This window comes from Bombus affinis, chromosome 4, assembly GCF_024516045.1.
Source record: "Bombus affinis isolate iyBomAffi1 chromosome 4, iyBomAffi1.2, whole genome shotgun sequence".
NCBI lineage: Eukaryota > Metazoa > Arthropoda > Insecta > Hymenoptera > Apidae > Bombus > Bombus affinis.
Genome location: NC_066347.1, coordinates 4,818,060 through 4,844,869, shown reverse-complemented (window position 1 = coordinate 4,844,869; position 26,810 = coordinate 4,818,060). Strand labels below are relative to the sequence as shown.

The following is a 26,810-nucleotide window of genomic DNA, read 5'->3' as shown; positions in this document are numbered from 1 at the left end:
CATCGAGTTAATAAAAACTTTATCTTGTTGACTACATACGTACACTGGTCCCCCAATTTACGCGGCACTTTTTTTACGGGGTAAGTCATAACACAACTTACGCGATAATTTTTATGCGGTCAATCATATCAGTGCTTTATGAGATAAGGACAAAAGTACATTACGTTTTGCTAGTCATCATATGTGTATATATTTTTTCTTTAAAAACGGATAAAATGAATCCACGCGGAACGGGTAGAAGATGACATTTATAGATTCCGAAAAATGTCGGTATTTTTTACGTTGTATCGAAGAAAGCAAAGGAATTGACGAACGTTATTGCATATACACGCGACATATTTTTGTGGTCACGGATTTCCGTCGTCACGAAGTCGGAGGAAATTCGAAAGCTATTGAAAACAAAGTAATTCAACGAATGGGGAAAATACATCGATCCGGAGAATTGAAAAGTTCCACAGGACGTGTTCTTACGAAAAATTTCGTCAGCGGTTTTGCCCTATATAGAAGCGAGCTTTCCGACGTAGAACACTGCGCGTGATGTGTAATCGTATACTATTTTTTCACCGACCATAAATAAACGCTGCAACCAAGAGCAACATGCATCGATTACTAATTGTAAGTCACAATTGGTAATTTTACTTAAGAGAAGTTCATAAAACGTCCGACGATGTTATAAAAAGAAACATGTTACATAAAAAATGATCTAACGCTGTGGGAAATTATAACTAATCAGATGATGAATGGGAATCTATACGATTGAATACATTAGTATTTTTAGCCCTTTGTAGTCGATTATAATATATATTTAAAACATATTCTCTTGCGTTATAATTTAGCTTGATAAAAATATTTCAACGTAGTGATACTATTAATTGAAATATGAAAATTAGAATTAAACAATTTCTAATGACTTATCGAGTGTGCCAGTTGGAATAGAATGTCACACTCTACTGAAACTGCAAAGGGCTGACTTGTGACGATGTAATCTACTAACCTACATACTGTAGTGGGACATGCTCCGATAGCGAAGGACTTAATAGTAATGGTCTAATCTACTGATGTCTGAGCACAAGCACTTATCTGAGCAAACGTTCGGAATTTTTTCTGTAATATTGTCATATTTTCGAAAATATGACAATATGATGTGCAATGAACATTATATTATATTACTTTTAATATATCTTTTTAATAATTTCATTATATTTGAATAAAATTTAATTGACAAAGGAAATATATCAAATAATTAGCAATATAAACACAAATTGCCTATATTGGTTTATAATTAAATGAATTTATATTATTCATTTAATTCATACTTGGAATCTTGTACTAACAATAAGAACATCTTGCACTTGAGCAAAGTCCATCAATGAAATAAAAGACACACTAACTGTTCTTAACAGTACACAAACATGACGATTTATTGAACTCTATCGATTACGTCCAATTAGCATGTTAACAGTACCACTGCTAAAATCGACCGAAAGAAACTTCATTTATGATATAAAGATTCAATGTGATAAATAGATTTAATAACTGATTACATTAAATGATATATCGTCTTCGATCGATTCAATTAATCAATTTTCTTCAATTTAATCTTTTCCTGATTCGCTAATCGTTTTGGACAATTAGAGTAAAGGAAAATGATAGAAGCGGTCCAACAGTACCTTCCATCAGATATTTGGCCGTAAAATATGAAAAAATATTTTCATTAACTATATTGAATATTGATACAAATAGGGAATCTACGAGACCCTGTTTCCCCCTTGCTTTGCGTCAACAGTCCTCCATCGATATTTCTATTGGCTTGTTTACGCAACGGAATAAATTACCGCACTATTGCATATTCATTTCGAGGAATACTATAGACTTTGTTGATCCTACAAATCTGTCAATAACACAACGCTCCGCAATCGACGCTTCTACATCGCAAATCAATGTCTTAATCGTGATCAACTCTTTTACATTTTCCATCCTTTACGAATTGAAATTAAATATTTATTACACAAATATAGCGGTAAGTTGGAATGTTAAACGTTAAAATATTGTATTTTGTAAATAAAAATTGAAATTGTATGTGAATTTGGGAATTAAAAATCTGATTAAAAATACAAATTTATACCTATCACACTGGCAGCTCTATAAACGAAATAAAACGAGAAAAATCGAAGAAATGTATGAAAATAAGAAATGACAATAAAAGATCAGAGCAATCGAGGAAACGTTAAATAACAATGAGGTAATATCACGCTCCATCCGCGGTCAGGTCGCATTGCAACGACCGCGAGTAACATGCACCCACGCGTGTACCTATCGTGCAACGGCGAAGCGCGTTCGCGCGTGCATGACAGGTAAATAGTGGGAAAACGAAACAATAAGTGAGACGTGATTAATGAAGTGCATAGAAAAAGAAAAAAGGAAAGGAACAGAAAGATAATAAGAGAATAAAATGAGAAAGAGAAGAGCTTCTCTGGCATACTACTAACCTGGCCTTGCGTTCCAGCTGACCGGTCACCTCATTCCTCTTCAGCACGAACGGCAACCTGTTGCTCACGACGATCATGCTCCCGTTGGAGGAGAAGCTACCGGGTTCTGTAGACATTTTGATGTTCTCTGATCAACTGTTGCAAACCGTGTGTTCCGTAGAAGAAGGGAAAAAATGACACCGCGAGTGAGTAATAAGTGTCGCGCGACTCCACACACGAGGATCTCTCCTCTTTCTCTTCGGTTCGTGTTCTATACGCACGATCACCGGTTCGACAGCGCTGTTCTGCTATACCAAGCGTCGCGTGTCACGTGCGATCACGTGTGCATGCGAAACCGAAGTCGAAGGAGAACCGCGCCAGTTAGACGGTCGATCTGGCTAGTAGTCTGTCTCTCCTCGTCGTCGAGCGCCGCGCGAGATGACACTTTTCACCGTTCCTCGTGTCGTTCCCTTTACAGCTGCGCTTCAAGCGCGACTGGATGGCGCGTGCCCGCGTGCAGAACCGTGTCTTTCGGTTTCGTTTGATATCTCGCTTGCTCTTTGCCCTGTTTGTCTTCTTCTTTGTTTCTTTTTCGCTCTGCGTTTAAGTAGTGATGAGCAAGCGTTTCTTTTTGGTTCTATCGTGAACTCTGATTATCCGTGAGATACGTGATTAACTCACAGTGACCGATTCTCTTTATCTTGTCCTTAAGGGCGGTTCGGATGCACAGCGACAACAAAGAATAATACAAGACAGAAATAATACAGAGGGCGAATAAGAAGGGGGAGACTATAATGGAGGGAGTAACGCAAATCGATTTACACCGGGTAAAGGTACAATAGGAATGAGTGAAAGCTTAAGAGAAAGAGAGGAAGAAAAATTCTCTAGCGGAAGAGAGTGGTTGATTAGTCCGTATGACTGTGCCGCGGTGCGTGGCTAAAGTAACACTGAAGTAATAACGCCGCGTTCCCCTGAGTTTATTCGTGTTAGCCGTCGCGAGGAATTGGTCCAAAGTCTCTTTCTACGATAGTATCAATGATGGGGCCGCGACCTTTTGGCGCGGTTTCCCCTCGTGCAATCAACCACCACCACCATCATCATCAGCGTCGTCGTCGTCACTACCACCGTTACCATCTCTGCATTCAAAAACACTACCCCAGCGTAATCATATGTAAACATACAGATACAGCGCCTCCCTCTTCACTCTACTCTTTCCTTCTTTTTTCCTACCCCTCTTTTCTTCCTCTCTTTCTATGACGACGCAGCGTGTCGTCGCGTGTCGTGACAGACGATCAGGGTTATCTCCTCTTATCTTTTAATTCTCGGATAACACTCGCTAATGGGACATCATGTACGTCGTCGGCGACGTCGTGACCAGCTGTACACGTTGTATCGGCATCCAATTGTCAACATGTACATACGTGACAAATAACCGGTACTACTATATTATTACTATGTCGCGTTAAACACAGCCTATGGTATACCGAAAGGGGGCCGACCAATGCCAATTCAAGCGGAACTCGACGACAAGCAGACTGTCTGTGAACCAGATCAATCGCTATTTTTTTTTTCGTCCTTTTTTTTCGTTTAGATCGTATAAAAGAAAAATGTATATATCTCTGTTACCGACCGATGAAAACGGCCGATGTAACGCGGATGCTGATTATGTTTTTTGCAGGATAAAGAACGATATTTAGGTAACACAATTATTACATGTGTTACAATTGTTACATTATACTTTTTATCGAATTTCTAATCGGTCCTCGTATAAGTACTTAGCAAGTTGTTTTCCTTTGATTAAAGTCGAATCAGGCAGCGATTAAAGGGGCAATTACGTAACTAGCAGAATGACTGTAAGCAGAAAGGCGTTGAAATCTATAGTGGATAAAATTGGGAAGCTATGACATTCTGACCTATGCCGTTAAGGCACGTATCTCTCATGTAGATAAGTACCAATCGAATTGTTTCAATGTGACGTACCTTCCTGGTAAATATTTGAGGTCAACTTCGACAAAGTTGCATGCATTTCTCGTTTACTCGAAATAAACGAGATAAAAAGATTACGTCTACATGCTGGCAATATATTTCGTACAGTCTTATCCAGTGTTGGGAGAAGCATGACTAGTAACAACGAATTCCAACAGCATGGAAAAATTAAATAATAAAAATTAATACTATGCAACTACTATCTTCATATTCTTCTTCGTTTACTCATGCAGTTTCTATTCTCCAATAAGAAAATTTTTAATGGAATTAGATTTCATACTACAACATATTCGTCCAATAATCTGGAGAACCAACGTATAATAAGTAATAATATAAATTCACTGTTTACGAAGAAAAATATTTACTTTTGCGAACATAATTTCATATTATCTCTGAGCACCGCGATAATACAAATTCGAATAAGCTGCTCGAAAAATCACTACTTACAAAATCCGTAATTGTTGTTATTATTTAAATAATGGAAATTAAACCTCATAAATAATTTGTCACGACAAAGGAACCTTGAGAACAGATATTTATAACTATAATCAGTCGCTAAATTCTAGTAACGTAAATTAAAATTACCGCTACTATAACTTGACAAATCGAAGAAAGAAAAGGATAGTGAACATTTTTACAGATATTTTTTCTCTCATTTTGTTCAACCGATATTAATGTTGTAATTGCAGGACTCATAATGAAAACAAAAAATGATCTAGGATATCTTGACTTATTTTCATATAAAAAACAACCGAAAATGTTTACGGTATTTTATAATACTATAAAAATCTTTATCATGGGATCCACAATTTCATAATTTAATTAGATATAGTTTTTCTGTTATGTAATTGAGATCGTACCGATTGTAAGATCGCTTCTAATATAAGTCACTTAAATACCGCCAATTAAATAACGTAATTAAATAATTAAGTCGTTTAAGAATCATTTCTGTTAGCAAAATGTACTGTGGCTCAAGAAAGTATTAGAATACTTATGCAAACTTCTAATGGATACATTGCATGTATTATACATTTCGAGATTTTATTAACAATGTAACGGAACACGACTAGCATGATTATATTACTAAAATTTAAAATGAATTTAAAAATGTAAACATATAGAAGTTAGAAAATACTTATTGCACACAGAACTTACCAAAGTATTTGAACAAATAATTATTCATTATATTAGTACATCACAATATTTACTGAGATCATCTTTATCATTAATTAATAATTATACATTTAAGACTATTATTCATATCGTATACTAATTTCTTACTAAATATATGTTTGCAACAAACGTCTTGTAACATACTAATATATTTTCACATTGGTTTCAAATTTTATCGATATAATCATGATAATATAAATGTTCCATAAACGATAAATGTTCAAGTGCTATCGTGAACCGCTATAAATTGAACTAATTTGCCTGATTGTACAGAGAATCCCGAACTTTTCAGCTGAAATACCGTCTTGACGTTTCTCGAAGAATCAAGGGATAAAAAAGACGTTATCATCACGTTATCGTCACGTGCTGGTGTTAGCTAATAAGAAGCTAGAGTTAGAGGATAATGAAGAAAATTGGCACGAGTCGCGCACGCGGTCCAAGTTTTACTCCATTCTAAAAAAAATCGTTCCGTTGAAATTTAACTAGTTGAGAGACAAGTGTCGCGTTGCGAACAATACACAACTGATCTTATTGTATGCCCGGCTCGACCATGAGGAACTGGTAAAAATCAATGACGCATGGTTGGAAATTAGACGCTGCATCATCGTCTAAACTTACTCTATTTAAAGTATGTACATATACCAACATAAATCTATATTTTTCGCACACTTTTGCGCACCGGGATACGTATTACGCAACATACTTCAATATCAGGTAACCAAGAAAGTCCGTGCCGTTTCTAGGTTTATTTCTATAAATTTAAAACGGCAGAACTTTTCTTGACTACCTAATATTTCCCATACTTACAATTAAATGATACACGACAATAGTCTCACTGATTTCAACTATCACTTCCAATATTTTTGTCGATTTATTTAGAGTACTATACTGAAAGAGCAAAATCAAACAAATAATGTTGTATGTAGACTATTCAGAACAATCATATAACTTTCATTTCATGTATCTGTTTGAAAGAAATAAATATACATTAATAATGTTCGGATGCAAACTGTTCTTATTATTCAAAATAATGTATTGTACAATTAATTAAAGTTTTGTTATGTTTTGAGGTTTATAACATATTTTTATAACGTTCTACATTACATATTATTACTTCATAACAATATACCGAAGTAATAATGTGGTAAAAAAGCAATGTCAGAAATGTCAAGTTTGCAAAAACACGTGGATAGGGCAAAAGCGATATTAACGTTTTATTACCTTCCTCCATAGATGGAGTTACTCACACAACATATTTACGCAAAGCTATAAATAAGGAAGAAAACTGTAGTTATTAATGCAATTATATTTTTTACAAGAAATAGTAATTCTTTCTGATTCCATAAGATTCCTATCAAGAATTTCGGGTCCGATCGTAATAGTTCGTAAAAATCCGGCAAAATTCGACAAGTTTCGGTGGTAGCATGTGCGTCGAATATAAGCGCGAAACCGGTATGTATATTTTTTGCTACTATACAAAGTAGGTTAAAAATATATGCAAACAATAAACGTATAGTACAAAAATATTTAACTTTTTACAAGTTACTGACTTCATTGTATATATGTAGCAGTGTAAAATTTTTAATATTATTAAATCCACAATATCTAATATCTTTTAAATTTATGCAAAGACGATAACTTAATGTATTTAAAAAATCAAAGAAATTTGAATTTGAATATGAATATCAATTATAGATGTTTGTTTTATGTATTTATTTTGTAATTGCAAACAGTTCTTCTAATAATAAATATTAAAAGTAGATTTTTTGCGAAAAAGAATTAATGTAATAAGCAATGAAAATATAATCCAAAGAATCAACTGCGTTTATATTAAAAATATAATATATAAAAAATTAATACAAGCTATGCTGGTAATCATTGAAAAATTGCATTAATATAATTCAATTTTTCAAATAAAGCAATTGCCATAAATTACAAAAAATATACTTTTTCAGAGCATTTTTACTGTATTTTTATTGCATTTTCGACAATATACATACAGAGAACGTAGATCCTTCAAATAGAATAGTTATTTAAATCTGTATCGTAAATGCGGTTGCCGTTGAATTTACGCTCACAAAAGAATCGTTTAACCAACAAATGGCTGACGTCTAGCACGCTGAATATTTCAAAGTAAAAAGAGATGACAATTACACCGAATGATTAATATACATACAAATGATCACAAAAACAATAGAACATATAGAATGACAGAATCGTGAAACTCGAGATGTGTACCTAATTCAAATCGATCTGCTATTGTCAACTTAGTACATACACCTTTATCCGTGTTAAGACGACATTGGCACCCACCTCAAAAAGACAAGCTTCCTCGTTTTATTATATATAAACGGCAATGTTAAATAGACTATTAAATATACACTACAAGTTGGCAATATTTTGTTAAAGAGTTCAATGCTAATTCGCGCACTCACATGTATACCGGCAATCCTCCGGTACTGGCTAGTGTTTTTACGAGAGACGTTCTTTCGAGAAGGTACCACTGGTAACTGGTTCCTTCTTCGCGAAGTTTCGGACAGCTAAAATTGCAGGCCGAATCGATTGTTATGGCCTACAATATGACCGGCAACTAAACAAGAAACCATGGAAAATTCCCTAGGAAACGTTGCAAATTTTTCTATCTCTAGTCAAATTTCTATTTACAAATATAGGATGTTGATATTGCTTTATCACATAAATGACACAATAAAATTAATGTTAATTGCATGTACAGATATTAAATTATTTAGATAAGCATTTGCATCTTTATTTACATTATATTTTTCATAAGGAACAAGAGATCGAATTTGTTTTTAACAATAATAACGATTATTATATAAAAGTAATAGTTTACTTAGATTGAAATTTAAATTATCTAGATCTTGTAAATGCAATGTTGATATTAAACAGAAAATCATACATCTCATTTTTAAAAACTAAGTTAATATATTAATATATTAATTTCCATTATATTTCTATTATATAATTACTTTCATATTTAATACACAATATGTATTCAGTTAATTTAAGCGTCGTTCTATAAGCAAAGTTACATATGTGAAAAATTCATTTGCAAAAATAGTAAATTCAAACTTCATAAAAGTATCTATGGGGTAAACGGACATCCTACTAATGATGTTTCGGGCTATGTAGTTTGATGGCACATGTATAACCCCTTTGAAACTTAAGTCATCTCGAATAAGAACATAACAAATGTATTTATGCTAGATTGATATTTTAAATTAAATTAACGTTAAAACTTTGTAAACAGTAATAATAAACTGAACGTAAACTGATCTTTGACAGGTATTTCTATGATCATTGTTTATGAAATTTTGATGTAAAATGAATGTCATTTGCTCTATATGTAGCGATCAATTAATACAGTCTGATGATATTTTCTATACGAGATGTGGACACGTATTTCATCTGCATTGTTTAACGTCGTGGCTTGAAAGGTGAACAAATATTAAAAAATAATAGAGCAGGAAACACCTTGTTAGAGAGTGTAAAAGTGTATAAATTTTCTAATTTATTTTTTTTTCCATGACAATATTCATAATTGTAAGTTGTTACTTTCAGATCAAAAAGCTGTCCACAATGCAGAGAGAAAGTTACACAAAGTAAAATTCATAGGCTTTATTTTACATTTTCAAGCAATGACCTGATAGTTGAGACTCAAGGCTCAACATTGCAAGAAAAAGTAGACAGATTGAAATTTCAAATTTTGTTAAAGGAAAAGGACATCCAATATTATTCCTCAAAAAATGTCACTTTAGAAAAACAAAACGCTGGCTTAAAGCAAGAAGTTCGGAAAGTAGAGAGTGAGATTAACAAAAAAAATGCAGCTATACATGCTTTGAAGGAACAGATAAATTATTTCAAAGAACAGAGTTCTCACTGTGATAACCTAAAGAGAGAAATTAGTCAGTTAAAAAATAAGATTGAAGACCTTAGGCCGTATGTAATTATTACATGTACATGTATCATATACTTTATATTATACTTATATCAATTTTTTGCATATTTCAGAATACAAGTATTATTACATGCTCCTATCAGTGATGTTAGTAAAATGGTTGGAAAAACTAAAGATCCTCAAACACTTACTATGTATATTTCTATCATGAAAAAGTTAGTAATGTTCGAGAATATGTTTTAAAAATTTATACTATTATTAACATATTATATTTGCAGAGAATTAATTGGGAGATTTAATAAATGTAAACAATTACGCATGAGTGTTAAAAAGCTGCAAGAAGAACTCTCTAAAGTTAATACAAAATCTGATACCTCATTAGAACAGTCAAAACGAATGTAAGATTTTAAAAAATCTATTCAATGTGGTAATTTATATGAACGGATATTATATACCAATATTATTATCACCTCAGGGACTTAGAAGAAAAGCTAGCATTTTCAGAGAGCAAAAATATAGCATTACAAAAACGAGTTAATGAATTAGAAGAGATACTTGACATCAATGAGCAGAGTAATAGTAAATTAGAAATCCAAATAGCAGAAGATGTAAACAATATTTCTATAAAAAATCCAACTGAAAAAACATCAAAAAAACACAGTCAAGACATCTCAAATAAAAATTCTATATTAAATTGCTCTACTAAACAAAAAACTGAAAAGGTTTGAAATTGAATAGAATAATACTAATGAAAGAAATTAAAATCAATGGTTAATTACATTTATCATGTATTTCTTTTATAGATATGCAATGCTAAAACCATACAACAAAAAATACAGGATTTTCAGGCAGATAATGATATAAGTGATTTAGAACTAGATTTAATAGATTGTAACTCCTCCAAAAATTCATCAATAGAGTTTAAGAGATTTAAATTGTCAGAAGATGATATAAACGTTTCACATACAAGTCATAATAATAAATCCTCAAATAGTTCTATATCAAAGAAAAGAAAAAGAAATAATACCAAAAAAAAGGTATCTGACATTGAAGACAAACACGAGAGTAGTGTGATTGATCTTACGTAAGGAGTTCCTATAAGTACTGCATATTTTTTTATATAAATCATTATTTATATTTTAAAAGTATATATAGTATTTTATCATTGTAATTAATGGATCTTTTCTGAGTTTTAGAAAAATAAAATATTCTACTTTTATATTTTTTGGTCACTTATTTGATTTATGTTTAATATAGCAAAACAGGGAAAGCAGTTCCAATAAATTTTGTACCATTATTTTGTAATATGTATGTCTGAACATAAAATTTAAATCCTCCAAAAGACAATTGACACCTTTTATTTGGTCTTGTAAAAACACAAAGTGTATAAAGGGCTATTTCTAATTCTGGAGTGGTTCCAATGAACATAGATGACCTTTTACGTTTTCCAGTATAAGTGAAATATATTTCTAAAATGACAGCTTTCTAAAATTGTTTTAAAGTGATTTAATGAATATTATTAGTTTATAATTTGCATTTCTACTTACATTAACAAATTCCTTGCTATGGCCAAATCCAAAATAATTAATTTTCTTTAATAATTCTCCATGGGAAAAGAAAATCCAATTATGAAGCCCTATAATACCTTTACGTGGTTTTCTTTCTCCTATAAATACATGTTCAAATCCAGAAGTACCATTTATATTTTTACTTCGAGAATATAAATGAAACCAAATTTGTTTTAAAATATCTTTATAAACTCGTATGTCATTTTTAAAGAACCCTTTGACTGACAAAAAGTACATAACATGTAACATTATGTCTGTTTCCATTAAATTATCAATAAATTCATTCTCTTCTAGATCTTCTTCTCTTGTTATGACTTCTGGTTCATAAGTATCCAATTCATAATTATCAAATAACTTTACAAGAGATCTTATTGTTGGTATTAAAAATATTTTGGTCGATATATTTAACAACCTAAAGTTATAAAAGCTAATTATGTTTGAAATTATTAACAAAAAATTAGAAAATACCTTTGTGGAGCATTATCAGTAAAGTTTTTAAAGCTCATATTTCCTTGATAATTTATATACACATGGTTGAATAATTCATGAGAAAACTTATTAAATAATTCTTCTGATACCATCATTAATTCTACATCACTTGTTAAAGACACCTCTGTAGCAGTACAGAAATCTATGAGACGAACAAATATATATAAAGATATATAAGATGAATAAATATTTAAATGTTGTTTTATTTCTGTTTTGTAATTACCGCCTATTTGATAAGTTGTGAAAGGGCTTATGCCTGAAATATTTAATATAGCTAGGATGTAAACAGAAGTTTGAAACATCTTATTTAACATTTTTCTAAAGTAACATATTTTAGTTTTAAATAGTAAACAGGTTTTAAATAGGTTATGTCAAATGTTTCTTCGTTATTTGAAAATCTTATATTTATTATACATATTCCAATGTAAGATAAAAATTATATATACTGATAATTAAGATTTAAAAAATATAAAATGGAAGTTTCCATTTAATTTTAAATTGAATAATTGATAATTTTTATAATGTATAACGATTATTATGTAATTTATTATAGAAGAAAATTGTACGAAAATTAAAAAATTTGTATAAAAAACCTTAAATAAATAAAGGTATCTATTTTTAAGGTGTAAATCTTATAGTTCAAAGATAAGTAAAACATAAGTAGAATATGATTAATATTAAAAAGGAAATTATTTTAAAATATTGATATAACATTAAAATTCAGTTAAAACCATTTATATTGTAATTTTTTAACGTTATACTTAACGGCTATATATGTATATGCAATAATTACTGCAGAGTATCGAATATACCGAATACGAATTTTGTTTACAAATGGTTGACATTCATTTACGGTAGTGCGTTTTTAATTATAAAGATGTCAAATCGAATGGAATATATAATTTTGCCGTGGGAAATTGAATTATATATACAACATCTACAAATTTCAGAACTTGAAGATGTTGGAACGAAAGGGTTAATTTTTCTTAAACATTACAAATATTTCTTACACAATATAGCTATAACTTGACCATTATTTTCAGCTGGTTTGAATTTCATAAAAAGTTGATGTTATTAAACCAACAAAGCGTATTAGAAATTAGCGGCTTGCGAGAAGAAAGTACTAAGGAATGGTTTGTTTCTTTTAAAAAGGTAAATAAGATATATTTTAATAAAACATGCAACTATCTGTTATGTTAATATTACTTTCTTCCCGTATAGATTCCTGTCCTTATATACGAAGCTATACAAATTGATATATGGAAACATAAAGTATTTCCACTTTTGATTGAAATAAATGAAGAACCAAAAAATACTTTTATGCTTTACACTGTATTTTATCACGAAGATATTGCCGTTTCATTATTAGAAAACGTGTTGTTTCATTGTGAAAGTGCAGAAACTATAAATGATTCTGCTCTTGACCTTGTCGATTATGCTGTTAAATCTGTATCTTTACTCCTCGATATGCCTGTCATCGAAATTTATGAAAATGTAAGAGACCCAAAGTAAGTGAACTGACACTCGAATTTTTATGTCATTTTAGTAAGAAAGTAATATTTTACATGCTGAGCAGTAATGATAGTAATTGTTGCAATTAGCTCATGTCTTGAAGAAATATTTGAGAAAAAGAAAGAATTTGAATTTGATATTGGTATACGTTGCATTTCGATTCTCCGTTACTTGGCCGAATACGTAGATAGTTTACCACTGTGTGTATTATCGCGATTGTTAGCTACTCATGATGTGCCCTATTTACTTGCTGAACTCATTGAAAGACATCCGTGGAAAAAGGAAAGTACAGAAGGTAACTATCATTACATAAGTATAAGAAAATTCAGAGTACAATAAAACTGTTTACTCTTCAGGTGAAAATATGATATATAACAGTGGTTGGAGAAAAGTAAAGTCAGGTGAAGAAGGAAAAATTTCTAAAATAGAAGGACAAGTTTGGCTTGGTTTAAGGGAATTATTGCTTAATACAAAAAGTGCACCTTATTATGAAATTACTGATCATAGGTTTTCTCAGTTATTAAAGGTATTTTAACATTATACATTGCATTATACGTTTAACATTATATGTGTTGTATTCAAAGAAAAGAAATTATGTTTTGCGTTAGTTACAGAAATATTTACACGAATGTGTACTGGATCAAATTTCACCTTTAATAGATCTAAAAAGATGGTTAAATTATTTAAGTGTATCATCACCTAATGGTAATGCACTGCGAGCAGTAAATGTGGAACTTATACCACAGGTTGAAAATTATCCAATGAAATATTTGTTTAAATTTTTTAAAATATTAAGCAAATAACCAAATTGATATTTTACTAGATAAAATCATCAATAATAGAGAAATATCATAAAAAGTGGAAAAAATTAGCAAAACATCAATCAAAATTTATATACACTACAGACGTTGATTACATTAAAAATGCTGCTCAAATTTTAAGCGATGCATATGATTTAGACAAACTGGATTGCATCGATGTTAAAGAATGCTCTTTATGTCATGAAGAAGCAAAAAAACGTTGTTCTAAATGTAAAGAAGTTTGGTACTGTGGAAGGTATAGATTTTTTTCATATGTCTATAAAATAGTACTATTTTTTATTAAAACAATATCGGATCTGTTATTCCAGAGAGTGTCAAGTAAAAGATTGGGTGAAGCATAAGAATATTTGTGACAAGATAACAAAAAACATGGAATGTGAGAAAGACTAATTTCGAAATTTGTGTCTGAAAAAAGAATATTTGATTACATTTTCAGTATTTCTTCCAAGAAATAAAGAAATTAAAAATATAAAAATATTGAAATTAATTCCCCTATTATACGAATATTAGAAATACTTAGGATTAAATAAATAATACGTACGAATTTATATTAAATATTTAATTAAAAGATCTTAATGTACAGAGCTTTGTTTCACATATTCCATTACCACATCTTTTGCAGGAGTGTCTTCTCCAAAGTCCTAAAAGTAAAAAGAATCATTTAATAGAAAAGATTATTAAAAAACAATTAAGTTACTAATATTAAATTGTTAAAATCAGGCAATTATTAGGCATTATTACATCATAATTCGTTAATTAAATGGGTTCTCTCAGTAGAGGGAGCCTTTGCTCTCATCACATAGTATCATTAAATTTGCACATTGCATTTAATATTAAAAAGTTAATTATATTTTTATATGTAGTACAATTTATACCTTTACAACAACACAGGAGCACCCAACAACTTTTCGAGCTTTACCAGCGCAGTCAATTTTACATAAACCAGCCCATTCACCTAATTTCTTATTATTGTCTACACGGATAAAGGGAATCTGATGTTCATTGCACAATGCTTGTACTAGTTTCTTATACATAGGTTCATCACAATTTTCTGCCAAAATGCAAAGCATGGCTTGCCTCCTAGAATATAATAAAAGAAATATAAACAAATATAATTTTAATATTATACAGGCTATAAAATAGAATAATTCTTTAATATATCAAATAGGGTTATAGACAGCATTATTAAATTTTGTAACGGATTGCTTCTCAGTAGAATGATCCTAATATATAGTCATATAATGATATATAAAGGTTTGCAAATTTGTTATTTCATGAAAATATATGTAAGTTATTTAAGTAAATCATTCAATAAACTCACTTGTCTAGTGCTTTGGCAGCTTCATGAAGACCATGTACGACACCATCATGAATAAGTGCATTTTTAAGAACTTCTTGAAGGGCTGTATTTATATCCATTGCACCTCCTGCTGCCATTGCAGAAGGCACATCGTCACTAAGAACAAAAATATAATTACAGTTTATTTACTTGATTCTCCATACAAAATTGTTGACATAAGATTTTGTGGTTATATGATAACTTTATGTAAAAAATTAATTTCAATAAACATCAATATTCAAAAACAGTTTATGAAATAAAGGTAATAAATGTTTACTATCGTAACTTGATACTTTTACAGCTTTAAATTAAGGTTTTTAATAAAAAAAACCTTCATATCAATATCTTTATAACAAACATACAAAACACTTACTTCTCAACGTCTGACATATTTTTGAAGGACTAGGGAGCTGAAATAATAAAATGAAATTAATGATTCTGATTCTAGCTTCACATTTTAAGATATTTCCACGTAAAAATTATGCTGATGGTATTATAATAAATTGATTTCTAAGTCATCGCCTTCCAGCGTGCTTCTACTTACCTTTTCTTACGAAGAAAGAGAAATGGAGTTCGAGTACGTTATATTCAGGTTACGTCTACGTTAGCTCTGATTGGCTGAGAAGGAAATATAAGTGACATCTATAGAATGTTTCCAAAAGTTCATAATTCGTCATTTTGCACTTTCGGTAGGAGAGAAAATAAGTGTTCATACTTATGGTTTTGGTTGTAGATAAGTATGAGAACGACAAAATCGTGCAATAATGAAATTAATTGTTTTTATGTCAGATAGGAAAGTAGATATGAACTTTTCCATAGAATCGTGTAATTAAATAGGGTCTTGTAGAGTGAAACTCAATGGGTTTTTGTCTATACTAGTGTGCAACCAAACTCCATCCCTCCAGACCTCAATAATCCTAAGGAACTGTCATAAAACTAAGCATTTGTATTGTACCGTTAGGGCCCTTAATCGTTATTAATGCGTTATTAATCGTTATCGAACGCGACTCTCCGCGAACGGTCGAACATATAGATTCTTGTATATACTAAATAGCAACCACACAGGGTATATCCCCAATTTTATAAATTCTTGTATATGCTAACGTTTGTTCCCTTCAGTACTTCTTCGCATGGTGTAGCACTAGTCCAGGAACAACCAAGACCATGACTGCGTGGGTACTTTCATTTCCTCTCTGTATCGGTAATTTACGTTCCATTAAAGGTTTCATTTATTTTATTATAGATGCCGTCCTATACCTCACCTATGATATAGAATGAAACTTGAATGCATTTTTTTAAAAAATGAGATGGATTATAGAAAAGAATGAACAATTAAAATGTTTAGTTTTGCATGGCTTTATTTTCCTAAGGTAACCGTTAAGCATCTTAACATTCATTAAATAAAAAATTATGCTTACAAACTGTACATTCCAACATTAAAGAAGTGCATATAAATACAATTCCTATCCAAAACTTTAACGGAGACATCACTATTGCTTTATGTATGCTTATCTAAATATCTTAATATATTTATATATACAATAATTTTACTCTTCTCTACCAATAACTATACCTACAATAGTTAGGTACTTAATTTATCTGTTGTACGTATTTATTTTATAGTTAACATTTATCTTATATATTACACTTAAAAAGAACCATTAATTACACGCGTATAATAGATCTACCAATAATTAATTATCGCTGAATGCTTAACAAAAAGTTTATATAATCTTTCTAAATAACGTTGGAAATTATCTATTCCTTTAAAATCTTTAAAATAGCAGTATAATTTACAATTGCTTTTATGCACTGGTATGCCTATTGCATATCCTACGCATGATCTAATTTAACAAAAAATTGTTCACGTTGTCACAAATGAAAAACAATGAATTCTTTATGCTACGTTGGTGGAGAGTATCTGTGGTAAGGCCAACAATAATGTGGTGGAGGTGGCGGTGGTGGTGGAGGCGGTGGTGGAGGTGCCGATGGATGTTGCGAACTCGATGGTCCTGTCGGATACAGATGATGTGTATGATGAGGATGACAATTCGCGCCTGTACCTCGACTCGATTGAGATGCCTCCAACGTGACACCAGCTTGGGTCTGACAAGCCATCATCAATCCATGGAAGTCGAACTTGTACGCGTATCGTTTCCCGTGCACTTTCGTCATGATATTTTTGTCGTAGTAATATCTGCGAAACAAATACATTTGAAATATAATACAGTAATAAAATAACGAGTCATATAGATAGGTAATAGTGAATAATAGTAACAGCGATAAAAACTGTAAGGTAAGTTCATTCTTTTTCATGTAATCATAGGACGCACCTTCCCTTCAATGGGGAAGGTAGGACACACGAATTCTTTTCATTGAACGAACTTAAGTACCTATCATATTTCAAATTATATATGTAGATTACTGTAGGTATTGTAGGTTGACCAACAATAAGTGAAATACGAACTATGTAAATAGAATAAGGTGTTAGTATTAATACCATTACTAAATGTTTTATTGGTACATATAACGGCTTACAACTCTAAAACTAAAATCAAAAATATTAAAGATGAAGTCATGGAGAGTAAATACAGTAGCTATCTTACTCCGCTAAATGTATAGACATCTTTTCATATCTACTGCGTAAATGTAAATATATTTAATACTTTATCTACCGGAAGCCTACTAATAGGCTTTTCAATGCTAACGCTTATCGGCCGATAACCTATTAATCAGTTTTCCGATGCCAACACTTACCGACTGGAAGCTTTTATATTTTATATTCGCTTGTTAGTAACTGTATAATAATTCGTACATATCCTTGCAAATTTAAAAAATTTTCATCGTTTACCATGGATCAAGATAAATGAAGATGAGGCGTTCTGCTTAGATAATTTGTCAGTTTGTGGCGTAGTTATTTGAAAGTATTATACATATATTAGTTTATAAATAGTTATATTACATAAGATAAATATAATAATGCTACCGTGACAATTATAAATGATAATAAAATTGCACTGCTTTGAAACAAAAGAAGTTAGAATGACATAACGAATAATCCCTCACGTTTTGATTTTAATGTTATAGAGTTTTACAAATAGGCGCGTATAGGCTTCGCGAAAGCTAAAACCGGAACGGTACTACCGACGTGTCCATGCCCAACTAAATTGATCGTTAGTAAGTGGCAACCTCAATGGGTAAAGTGTTAATATCTACACCAAAGTAAGTACTTACATAAACATTTAATACACTTCAAACATACATATGAACATACTTATAACAAAAAAAAAAAAAAAATTAAAAATCAGAAAACTCGTGAATAAAATTTCCATTTGATTTAAGAAGTTCAGATTTCTATTTACCTGAGTGCTCGCGATAATTTGTCGTAGTTCATGTTCGGTTTGCTCTTCCGTTCGCCCCATCGACGCGCAACTTCGTCCGGATCGGTAAGTTTGAACTCGCCGTTCGAGCCCTCCCACGCGATACAGGATGAATTGGACGAATCCGAGAGCAGCTCCAGCAGGAATTGCCAGAGTTGAACCTGTCCGCCTCCGACCGCCCCGGAACCCACAGCTCCAGCTGTCGATCCAATCAGGGAGCAAGTTCGTTGGAGGAGGCTGAACCTCTCTGCGGACAAGAAGCAGAAACACGCATGCACCAACAGGCCGTGATTTCCTCGAGGTCGATTCGTCGAAACCTTGAGAGTATAGCGATGGTTGCGATCATCCACTGCCTGTTATCTCTCCTCTCTTCTTTTATGTATTTAATTTATTTCATGTTTGTTTCAACAGTGCTTTTCTTTGTGAGTCTAACCGAAGTTGGGATTTGAAATTGTACTGGACGAAAAAGAAGGAATCTTGGTAGCTGCGGAGGATCAGAGGAATTTGACGGCATCAGGATCATCTTAAGAAAAAATTTATCAACTAATGATATTAACGAGGTGATAAGTTACGGATTGTAGGATGTAAACTTCTTTTTCACAATTTTATGTTATACGGTGTAATCAAATGAGTTGTAATTTATCAAGTATGTTTATAAAGTTTTATTTTCATTCTTCGTTTTATTATCAATCTTATTATTGTGTTATATCTGTTACCGTCAGAATTTTTGTTTTAATAATGTAATTTGAAAAAATTACTATCTTGTGTCTTAAAAAATCACGTTAGGTTCAGGTGCCTAATTTTTCTCCCCCGAAAACATTTTTGGCAGTTATCCATAACTAAATCAAAATTTTTTAATCTGAGGAAATTTGTATAATTACCTTGAAAACTTAGTAACGAAAATCCGTAATCAATGTTTTATAAAAGTTCATACGAACAAAGTAAAAAATATATATGTAACTGTATGCATTTTCTAGTTGTTAAGAAAAATGTTCCTAATTTCGTTCCCTTACTTTTAGCAAAAAAATGTTTATATTATTAAAACCACGACATAGTCAAGTGCATGCGTACTCTGGAGGTAATTCAAAGCCGATTTTCTCAAAAACAAAGCCTCGAATGAAACAAATTTGTTCCATATCTTCGACTTATTTTCTCATGTACGATCACCTCTTTCAGGTTGTACCATCAATATAGGGACACCCTGTATATATATGAGACAAATGATGATTCTATACAAAGATTATATACAAATTACTTAATTTGTGATATAAATGTGCACAGCTTGTAGCACCGTTCGAAACACCCGGTGCATCTAACCCACATTTCTGTCCTCATATCATTTGAAAATTGATTGTCACTTATAAAACAGACCACATTTTCATTTTCCTCGCTTGATGACTCTACTTCAAAATTCTTCCTGAAAACACGCGTAGAACAATGAAATTAGACACAAAGCTATTTTTTAATATAATTGCCAGTTCTAATCGATACGTGATAGAACGAGATCGCCAGTTCGGAATATAAAAATATACTATAATAAACTATACTACACAGCGCCAAAAATAAATACTAGAGTCACATACTTTGGATTTTGAAATACAACTTCAAATATTAAGAAATAATATAGTGCACTAGTCGCGAGAAGAAAAAGCGTTACAGCAGACTCTGAAACGACGAATTCCTTTGTTTTTTCCGTAACTTAAGCAACGGCATTTCTATTTTCTATTCCAAGCGATTTACAAGCTGGGACACCTAACAACAAAGATCGATCAGGGGACGAAATTAGGCACGCGGACAAAATTTTCGCTCCTTGCCCTATTTCAATATAATTTGAATGGCGACGAAAATATCTATAAAAATTACTTACATGAAGTAAATTGTTATAATATTAGCATACAAAACGAAATTTGATAGATTAACTCAATAGAGTAACTTAAATTTTCTCTCGTAAATTCTTTCTCTACAAAGTTTTATTAATGTGAAAAAAGTATTTTCGTAAATTTTTAATTCGCGAGAAAGTTAACGCTATATAGTAACAGATACCGTTGTAAAGAATGGCAGCTGCCGAAGGATGGAATCTGGTGTCCTGCTGAAGATGCAACGGATGTGTTTGAATCCTCCACATTACGCGTCGAACTATGTCGTCTAATCCTTCACCGCGTGAGCAACGGTGATCGGCTGGCACGTTATCAATCTCATTACGGCGGTACGTAATACGAAAATCATCTTTCTTTATTGTTTAATTTTCCAATTTTTTCGATATTAACTCAGATTTAACATTTATTTTCAAGATAATTTGCCATAAATTTGGAGATCGATGAGCATAAACGATTGTTCTAATAACAAATTTTATTATAACGATACAGTGATCTATCCGAGATAAAGTTCCATTTTTAAATTAAAATACCATAACATCTGATTCACAAGCGTATCGTATGAATCAAAAAGAATATAAATATTCGATTTCCCTGGATCCGAATCATTTTTTTTTTCTTTTATCTAACCACTTCTAACTTTAACGTTCCATTAAAATTGAAAAACGGTACCTATTATGTATCTATACACTACATCACAATATTGTGTATTTAAAGGATCAGTGATAATTTAAAGTTTTCCCGCGATAACGAGTAAAGACAGTCCTAATTTAAAATAATAAAAATAATATAATAAAAAATAAACCACATGACGTATTCGTTGACGTTTCTTTATACGCACAAATTTGTGTACATATATGGACGTATCGTACGAAATTTTGATCCGCGATAAAGATAAAGCGTGAATTCACACAGAATAAAACGCACCAGACGGAGGACAGAGAGTAACTGAGCGACCTTTGCCCCCGGTGATTTCAGCCCTTATCGCCCCCACTCTGACTCCCGCGAACGGAATGCTTTTACACGTCTGTACAATACTAACTCCAACCACTTTCTCATTATCCTAAAGATACAGCTACTACAATTAATAATCAAGTTCAAATTTAAAGAATTTGACATTTTCAAAGTTTTTCAAATTTTATATCTTTGTATTAATAGATACTTTCATTTTTGGATACACCCTTAATCTAATTCTTTAAAAAAAAATTGTGAAAATTTCTTGATTAAAATAATTGCCTACTTTCGTTTTTTTCCGACAGTTGTAAGTGACTTTTTCATGAATTTATTACTTATTCGGAGTTTGATTGACTGTTCGATATCCTTTCCTTCCCTTCTCTTCCTTCTTGTCTTTATCAAATGTAATTTTACGAAACCTACGTCACTTGAACGAAATTATAAAAAAAGGAAATAACATACCTGTATCTATCGTACAACGAAATGAATAATTGAAACCGCCGACCGTTTTCGCAATGTAAATTCAGAAGTATGCACGAAATCTGATTTCCAAAATTCTATAAACCTATTAATTTATATTTTCTCCGAGCATAAATCTTGCCTATACCATACAATACAAATTCAGAATTCCAAAAGCGTTGTTTCAAACGTCGTTTTAAATAACTTCCAATCAGTTTCCAAAAATTTACGAAAGAATTTTATAGCTCGAAAAATGAAGTCCAGACCACGTATTTCTTGTAAGCAAACATTTTAAATCTTATTCAAATAAAGATCATTTTCGATCGATTACCGCAAATCTATCCGTATAAATGATTCTCTTCACCTTTTCAGATAACCCAGTAACCTTTCCAGAAAAAGAAACGAAAGAAAGAATATATGTGTATATGTGATGATTTCGCTTGATGCAGGTTTTAAGGCGTTTTCAGTTTCGCGGCGTACGACGATGACGCCTGAAATTATCCCGTATACGCCGGGAGATTCGGGGGATGTTTCGCGCTCATCAAGAAAACAATATAGCCGCACCCCGTGGCGAGCTTACCATCCCTAGCACCGTTAGAGTTTGCTATCCCCTCCCTAGACAGTGTAGATGGCAAAGGAGAAGGGTGGCAGCGGTTACTGCGAGGCCGTAACCCCAGGGTGGCGGTGCTACCACCTTTCCGCCGCCCTAAACACTCGATGGTTTATTCATGAGAGCTCTCTCACCACGATAACACTGATTCGTTTAATAAACGGCCGCTGCCGGGCGCGGAGTGTGCCCCAAGAGCACCTACAACGTTATTCAAACGGACGATATATCTCGGAGGCTTACGCTGCCAAGACTCTTGCCTCTTCTCGCTTTTCATCCGTCGTCGACCAAAAGGCGGATCGCTCTTTTTCTCTTACACCAACTCCGTATCACCTCTAGTTACAGCTCCTTGCTCGCGCGCGCAAAACGCTTTAACGCGAATAACTTTTGCACGCTTCGAGCGAAGTCAGAGAGGTAAGTACTTTTTGTCCCAAGTTCTGCCTCCACGTTTTCATGTGTGTTGATTCCTTTTTATCTTTCTCTCGTATTAGAACTATGAAATCTGATTGAATTGATCATATGGTCGGCGCGATAAAATTATAGAGGCAACGAAGTGGAATTTATTATTTGTATGAACGTATTTTTGTATTTTCGTAGTTGATGGAATTTGGATTTTATAGTTTTGAAAATAATTACGGAACTAATTCGATTAACTCTGTGAAATGAATTTCGAGGGAATTTTTTGTTGTCAGATCTGCTTCCACGTTTTCAAGTGTCTTTATGCTTCTTATCTTTTTTTTTCTCTTTTGTATTTTTAAAGTTCATTTCCAAGTTTAACGGTCGAAACTTGATTTTTTTTAAGATCGAAATTAATTATACGTATAAAATTTAATTGCGCTTCGATTATTTAATATTTGAATTTCTTATTTTCGATTTGATAGAATTACGGAAAAAAACAAAATTAAATATATTGTTCGTGATCAAGGTAAAATAAAGAATCGATAATACAAGTGATCAAAATCTAGTTTTCATTAAGTCGGAAGTCCGTGGTGGATGAAAATAAACGAAGGGAGCAACGAGACTATTATCGTCTACGATATTTATTTTTCTGCCGGACCTTTCTTATCTCTAATAGATCGCGTCCTCGTTAAAACCTAAGATAAGGTTGAAATGTTCGCCAGTGGACTAGGACCTACCCTAGGGAACTGTTAGCCTCTTCCGGTCACTTTCAATCCAACCTGGGCCCCTATTAACCTTCCCTAAGCTCCATGAATCGCGCGTCATTTGGATTTACTGCAGGAATTCAATCCGTATTGCTCAGCTACACCGACTTTTACGAATTATAATAAATGACATCGATATGTTAATTTCTAACTTTGAAAAAACACAAGAACTTATATTGAACACCGCTTTATATGTTCTACTTATAAGCACAATTAATAAATAATTTACTAAGTGGGATATGTTACTAATTGCATAAATATTATATAACAGGTATTATATCGAAAGCCTATTATAAAATTCGCAATTTGTCAGGGTACTATAGCTAAATACTTGGAAATAAAAATAATAGAGGATAATATTATATAGTTCATTTTGTGAATCAAGATAATACTTATGCTCTTTTTACCTTGGATACGGTACAATAACACTTGTTGTTTCATATATCGATAACTTGAATATTGAAATTTATTACAATCGTTAAAATCTTTGTATTAAAAACAGCATGTTATATGAGTGGAAAAGCTGGAACATTTATACGCTTTACGTATATTACGATTATGGTTACTTACCATCAATTTTCTCCTCTTGCAACAAATCCGGCGTTTGTACACCAGTTGCCTGGAATTGAAGGTAACCAAGGTGTCGTGCCAAAATTTTTCCACCAGGAATAGCTTGCCAATAATCAGACGATAATTTTAATAGCTCTTTGCCAGTTGATGGAAATTTAATTGTACTCGGTGGTGGTTTTATGGAAAACACCTGGCTGCACCACGAAATCCAGGATGCAATGTGGTTTGAGTTCCATTCCGACGGATCTAAATGTATAATAATATTAATTCTTTCGATTAATTTCTTTTTCAGTAAGGATATCTTCCTTATCTGATGAACGATTTCAAATATATACTGTATTTCTATAGTAGATAACAATGATCATTTAAATCCTATAATTATCATCTAAATACTCTCTTTGTCTATTCCAACGAATAATACATTTAAAAATAAAAATAGTTACCAGATGGAACCATCACGGGCTCTGATTCCATATCGTTTTCTTCGATTGTTTCTCCTTTTACGACATTTAATTCGCTGCCACATCCATATTGATTCTTAACCGGTGGCATAAATCTCAAGCTTGCTTGCCAACATATCGTCAAATCATGCATTTTTTTCAGAATCCTACATTCGTCGATAATAAACAAGAAAGTTGGATCCCTTAATAACTATATATTTGTATCTTGTATGTTAAAATATCTGATCTTTCTCGAGTGTCTTTTCTGCATGTTTTTCGTAATACGAAAATTATATCCTTGTCGATCCGCTTTTGATCTGCTTTCGATTGGACTGCTTGATACAATCTTTCGATTCGTCCGCGAGAAATTGTCATACGGTTTCATTTCCCACGATCAGCTTATATGACTCGTGATCTCCACAAACTGTTCATGATTCATCGAGTACATATGCAATATGTAGGTGTAAGAGTGTAGGTATATACATAAGCTGATCGTTTATTTTTACGAATCACTCCATATTTTAGGATCGATATTCTTCTTTGAAGTACCTAACAATGTACATAGATAACACTTTAGAGTATGCCCTCTCAATCTAATCTTCAACTTGTATCTGTCATTCTTAGCTTGACACTTTGTATTAACAGATATAAGTAATACATCTCGATCAATAAGATTGATCACATTTGTTTATTTTTGCTCAAACATGAATACGTATCTACAAATATTTTTTAAAAACAATTTCATTTATCTCTTTCTGATATTAGATTTGATTTTCTTTTTATAATATCAAACTTGAATCATGCTACTTTTCAAAATTGCTCTCAAATTATTTTCGTCGAATTCTAATCATCCAAAAATACTCTTATGTGTAGCAAAGCAGCAGGTAAGTCACTGTTGAAATCGTTGTGACTCGCGTATCGGTCGATTCATGCGTTTCCTTGAAACGAGCCACGTGCGTCATCGGGGCTCGCCGATTTCTCCGATGAATCCTTGCAGCACCACTGACCCTGTGTTGTATCAGTTTCGAACGAGAAACCGGATGGTCTACGTTCCCCGTTTCCCCGGATATAGACACTTGAATAATATGGCCAACGAATCGAATGTTCCAAGTGTTAATTAACAATTCGCGATAGTCGTCGATTTTGAGAAATGTGTTCTGGTGTAATGAGTTAGGGATGCACTACTTAAGTTGAGATAATTAGGAGTATTTTATGTTATTTGTAAACTTGTGAATCGTAAATACACTTTAACGTGCGTTAAATATTAAATATTAAAATATTAAAATATTAAAAATTAAATATTAATATTAAAATTGTTAAAATTTCAAGTACATATAGGTATTATTAATATCTACATTTGTGTTGATGATAACTGTGTGATAATGCTTATTTTAAGCTAATATGCAAGTGTTGTTTATTTTAAAGTGGTAGATTATGAAAAAGATTTTTCTCTGCTGCCTGTCTTACTTTTAAAATTTTGACAGATATTACGCAATATGACGAAATACATAATTTTATTTGACGTAAGTAAAGTCGAAAACACTAAAACATGTATAGTTTATGTATGTCTCTATGATAGTTGTTTGTAATTCAGATATTACATATGTTTAAATCTTCACACAAGCAAGATGAAACGTAAAACTGAACACAAACAGAATAATTATGTATATAACACCATACACTTATGACTAATCTATACGAAAATTGAACATAAAATGTGTATAATTAATTCTTCCGTAGATGAACAAAAAGTGCTCAAAAATGTTAGAAATCAGCGATGGTAACCAAAGAATAAACGAATTCAATTACCACCAGTCACACGTGTTTCTCTGTCATAAAACATCACATGTCACACAACACGTCTGACACGAAAAATTCTCACACTATTCTTCACTGATTGTCACTTAGATTCCTCTTCTCACGGATGACGACGCGCGAAGGTTGATGTAGAATTGCTGGTAAATTTTCCAGATTGTATCATCACGTTCCAGACGAACACACTGTCCGTGAATGGAGCTGGTGCTGAAGGTCCGATTGGCGGAGTACGGATTCCCGGAACCAAGAAGGAGACCGGTCGGTTTCGGGGCG

At 32.2% G+C, this 26,810-nt stretch overlaps 5 protein-coding genes across 11 annotated transcripts in view; 1 reads left to right on the top strand and 4 right to left on the bottom strand.

Annotated features, from left to right (window-relative positions):
- LOC126915736 (uncharacterized) overlaps positions 1–6,873 on the bottom strand; it is a 39,974-nt gene extending 33,101 nt beyond the window's left edge. Inside the window, exons 1-3 of one of the 2 annotated variants that reach the window (XM_050720693.1) lie at positions 5,610–5,652; positions 4,449–4,589; positions 2,490–2,595 (exon numbers count right to left, since the gene is read on the bottom strand). In XM_050720693.1, the coding sequence (XP_050576650.1) occupies positions 2,490–2,595; positions 4,449–4,589; positions 5,610–5,637 (275 nt within the window). In that variant the 5' untranslated portion in view covers positions 5,638–5,652. Of the gene's footprint in view, positions 1–2,489; positions 2,596–4,448; positions 4,590–5,609; positions 5,653–6,848 lie in introns of those variants that run through there. The other variant, XM_050720695.1, reaches the window with a different exon arrangement.
- Positions 5,745–14,411, top strand: LOC126915738 (uncharacterized). Of its 2 annotated transcripts, none has more exons than XM_050720697.1 (14): positions 5,745–6,255; positions 8,934–9,085; positions 9,210–9,587; positions 9,660–9,761; positions 9,825–9,944; positions 10,022–10,268; positions 10,350–10,630; positions 12,647–12,755; positions 12,825–13,111; positions 13,205–13,410; positions 13,472–13,641; positions 13,724–13,861; positions 13,939–14,171; positions 14,245–14,411. In XM_050720697.1, the coding sequence occupies exons 2-14, from the start codon at positions 8,973–8,975 to the stop codon at positions 14,324–14,326; spliced, it is 2,466 nt and encodes an 821-aa protein (XP_050576654.1). In that variant the 5' UTR covers positions 5,745–6,255; positions 8,934–8,972; the 3' UTR covers positions 14,327–14,411. The 2 variants fall into 2 exon arrangements, with proteins under 2 accessions (XP_050576654.1, XP_050576655.1); XM_050720698.1 differs by lacking the exon at positions 5,745–6,255 and adding an exon at positions 8,463–8,842.
- LOC126915747 (endoribonuclease CG2145-like) lies at positions 10,768–12,563 on the bottom strand. Of its 4 annotated transcripts, none has more exons than XM_050720715.1 (5): positions 12,370–12,561; positions 11,827–11,859; positions 11,583–11,745; positions 11,094–11,526; positions 10,768–11,031 (listed from the first exon to the last, which is right to left on the bottom strand). In XM_050720715.1, the coding sequence occupies exons 1-5, from the start codon at positions 12,446–12,448 to the stop codon at positions 10,795–10,797; spliced, it is 945 nt and encodes a 314-aa protein (XP_050576672.1). In that variant the 5' UTR covers positions 12,449–12,561; the 3' UTR covers positions 10,768–10,794. The 4 variants fall into 4 exon arrangements, with proteins under 4 accessions (XP_050576672.1, XP_050576674.1, XP_050576673.1 ...); XM_050720717.1 differs by having other exon boundaries at positions 12,397–12,560; XM_050720718.1 differs by having other exon boundaries at positions 10,889–11,015; positions 12,370–12,563.
- A 69-nt stretch (positions 14,412–14,480) lies between the features above and the next one.
- The window catches only part of LOC126915752 (40S ribosomal protein S12), a 39,079-nt gene continuing 26,749 nt past the window's right edge, over positions 14,481–26,810 (bottom strand). The window contains exons 1-5 of one of the 2 annotated variants that reach the window (XM_050720724.1): positions 15,820–15,891; positions 15,649–15,685; positions 15,258–15,392; positions 14,812–15,016; positions 14,481–14,577 (exon numbers count right to left, since the gene is read on the bottom strand). In XM_050720724.1, coding sequence (XP_050576681.1) covers positions 14,509–14,577; positions 14,812–15,016; positions 15,258–15,392; positions 15,649–15,665 — 426 coding nt within the window. In that variant the 5' untranslated portion in view covers positions 15,666–15,685; positions 15,820–15,891 and the 3' untranslated portion in view covers positions 14,481–14,508. Of the gene's footprint in view, positions 14,578–14,811; positions 15,017–15,257; positions 15,393–15,648; positions 15,686–15,819; positions 15,892–26,810 lie in introns of those variants that run through there. The other variant, XM_050720726.1, reaches the window with a different exon arrangement.
- On the bottom strand, positions 16,616–24,876 carry LOC126915360 (DNA-binding protein D-ETS-6-like). The gene is made up of 4 exons (XM_050719963.1): positions 24,726–24,876; positions 24,283–24,624; positions 18,638–18,902; positions 16,616–17,472 (listed from the first exon to the last, which is right to left on the bottom strand). Exons 1-4 carry the CDS (start codon positions 24,874–24,876, stop codon positions 17,178–17,180), a joined length of 1,053 nt encoding a protein of 350 aa, XP_050575920.1. The 3' UTR covers positions 16,616–17,177.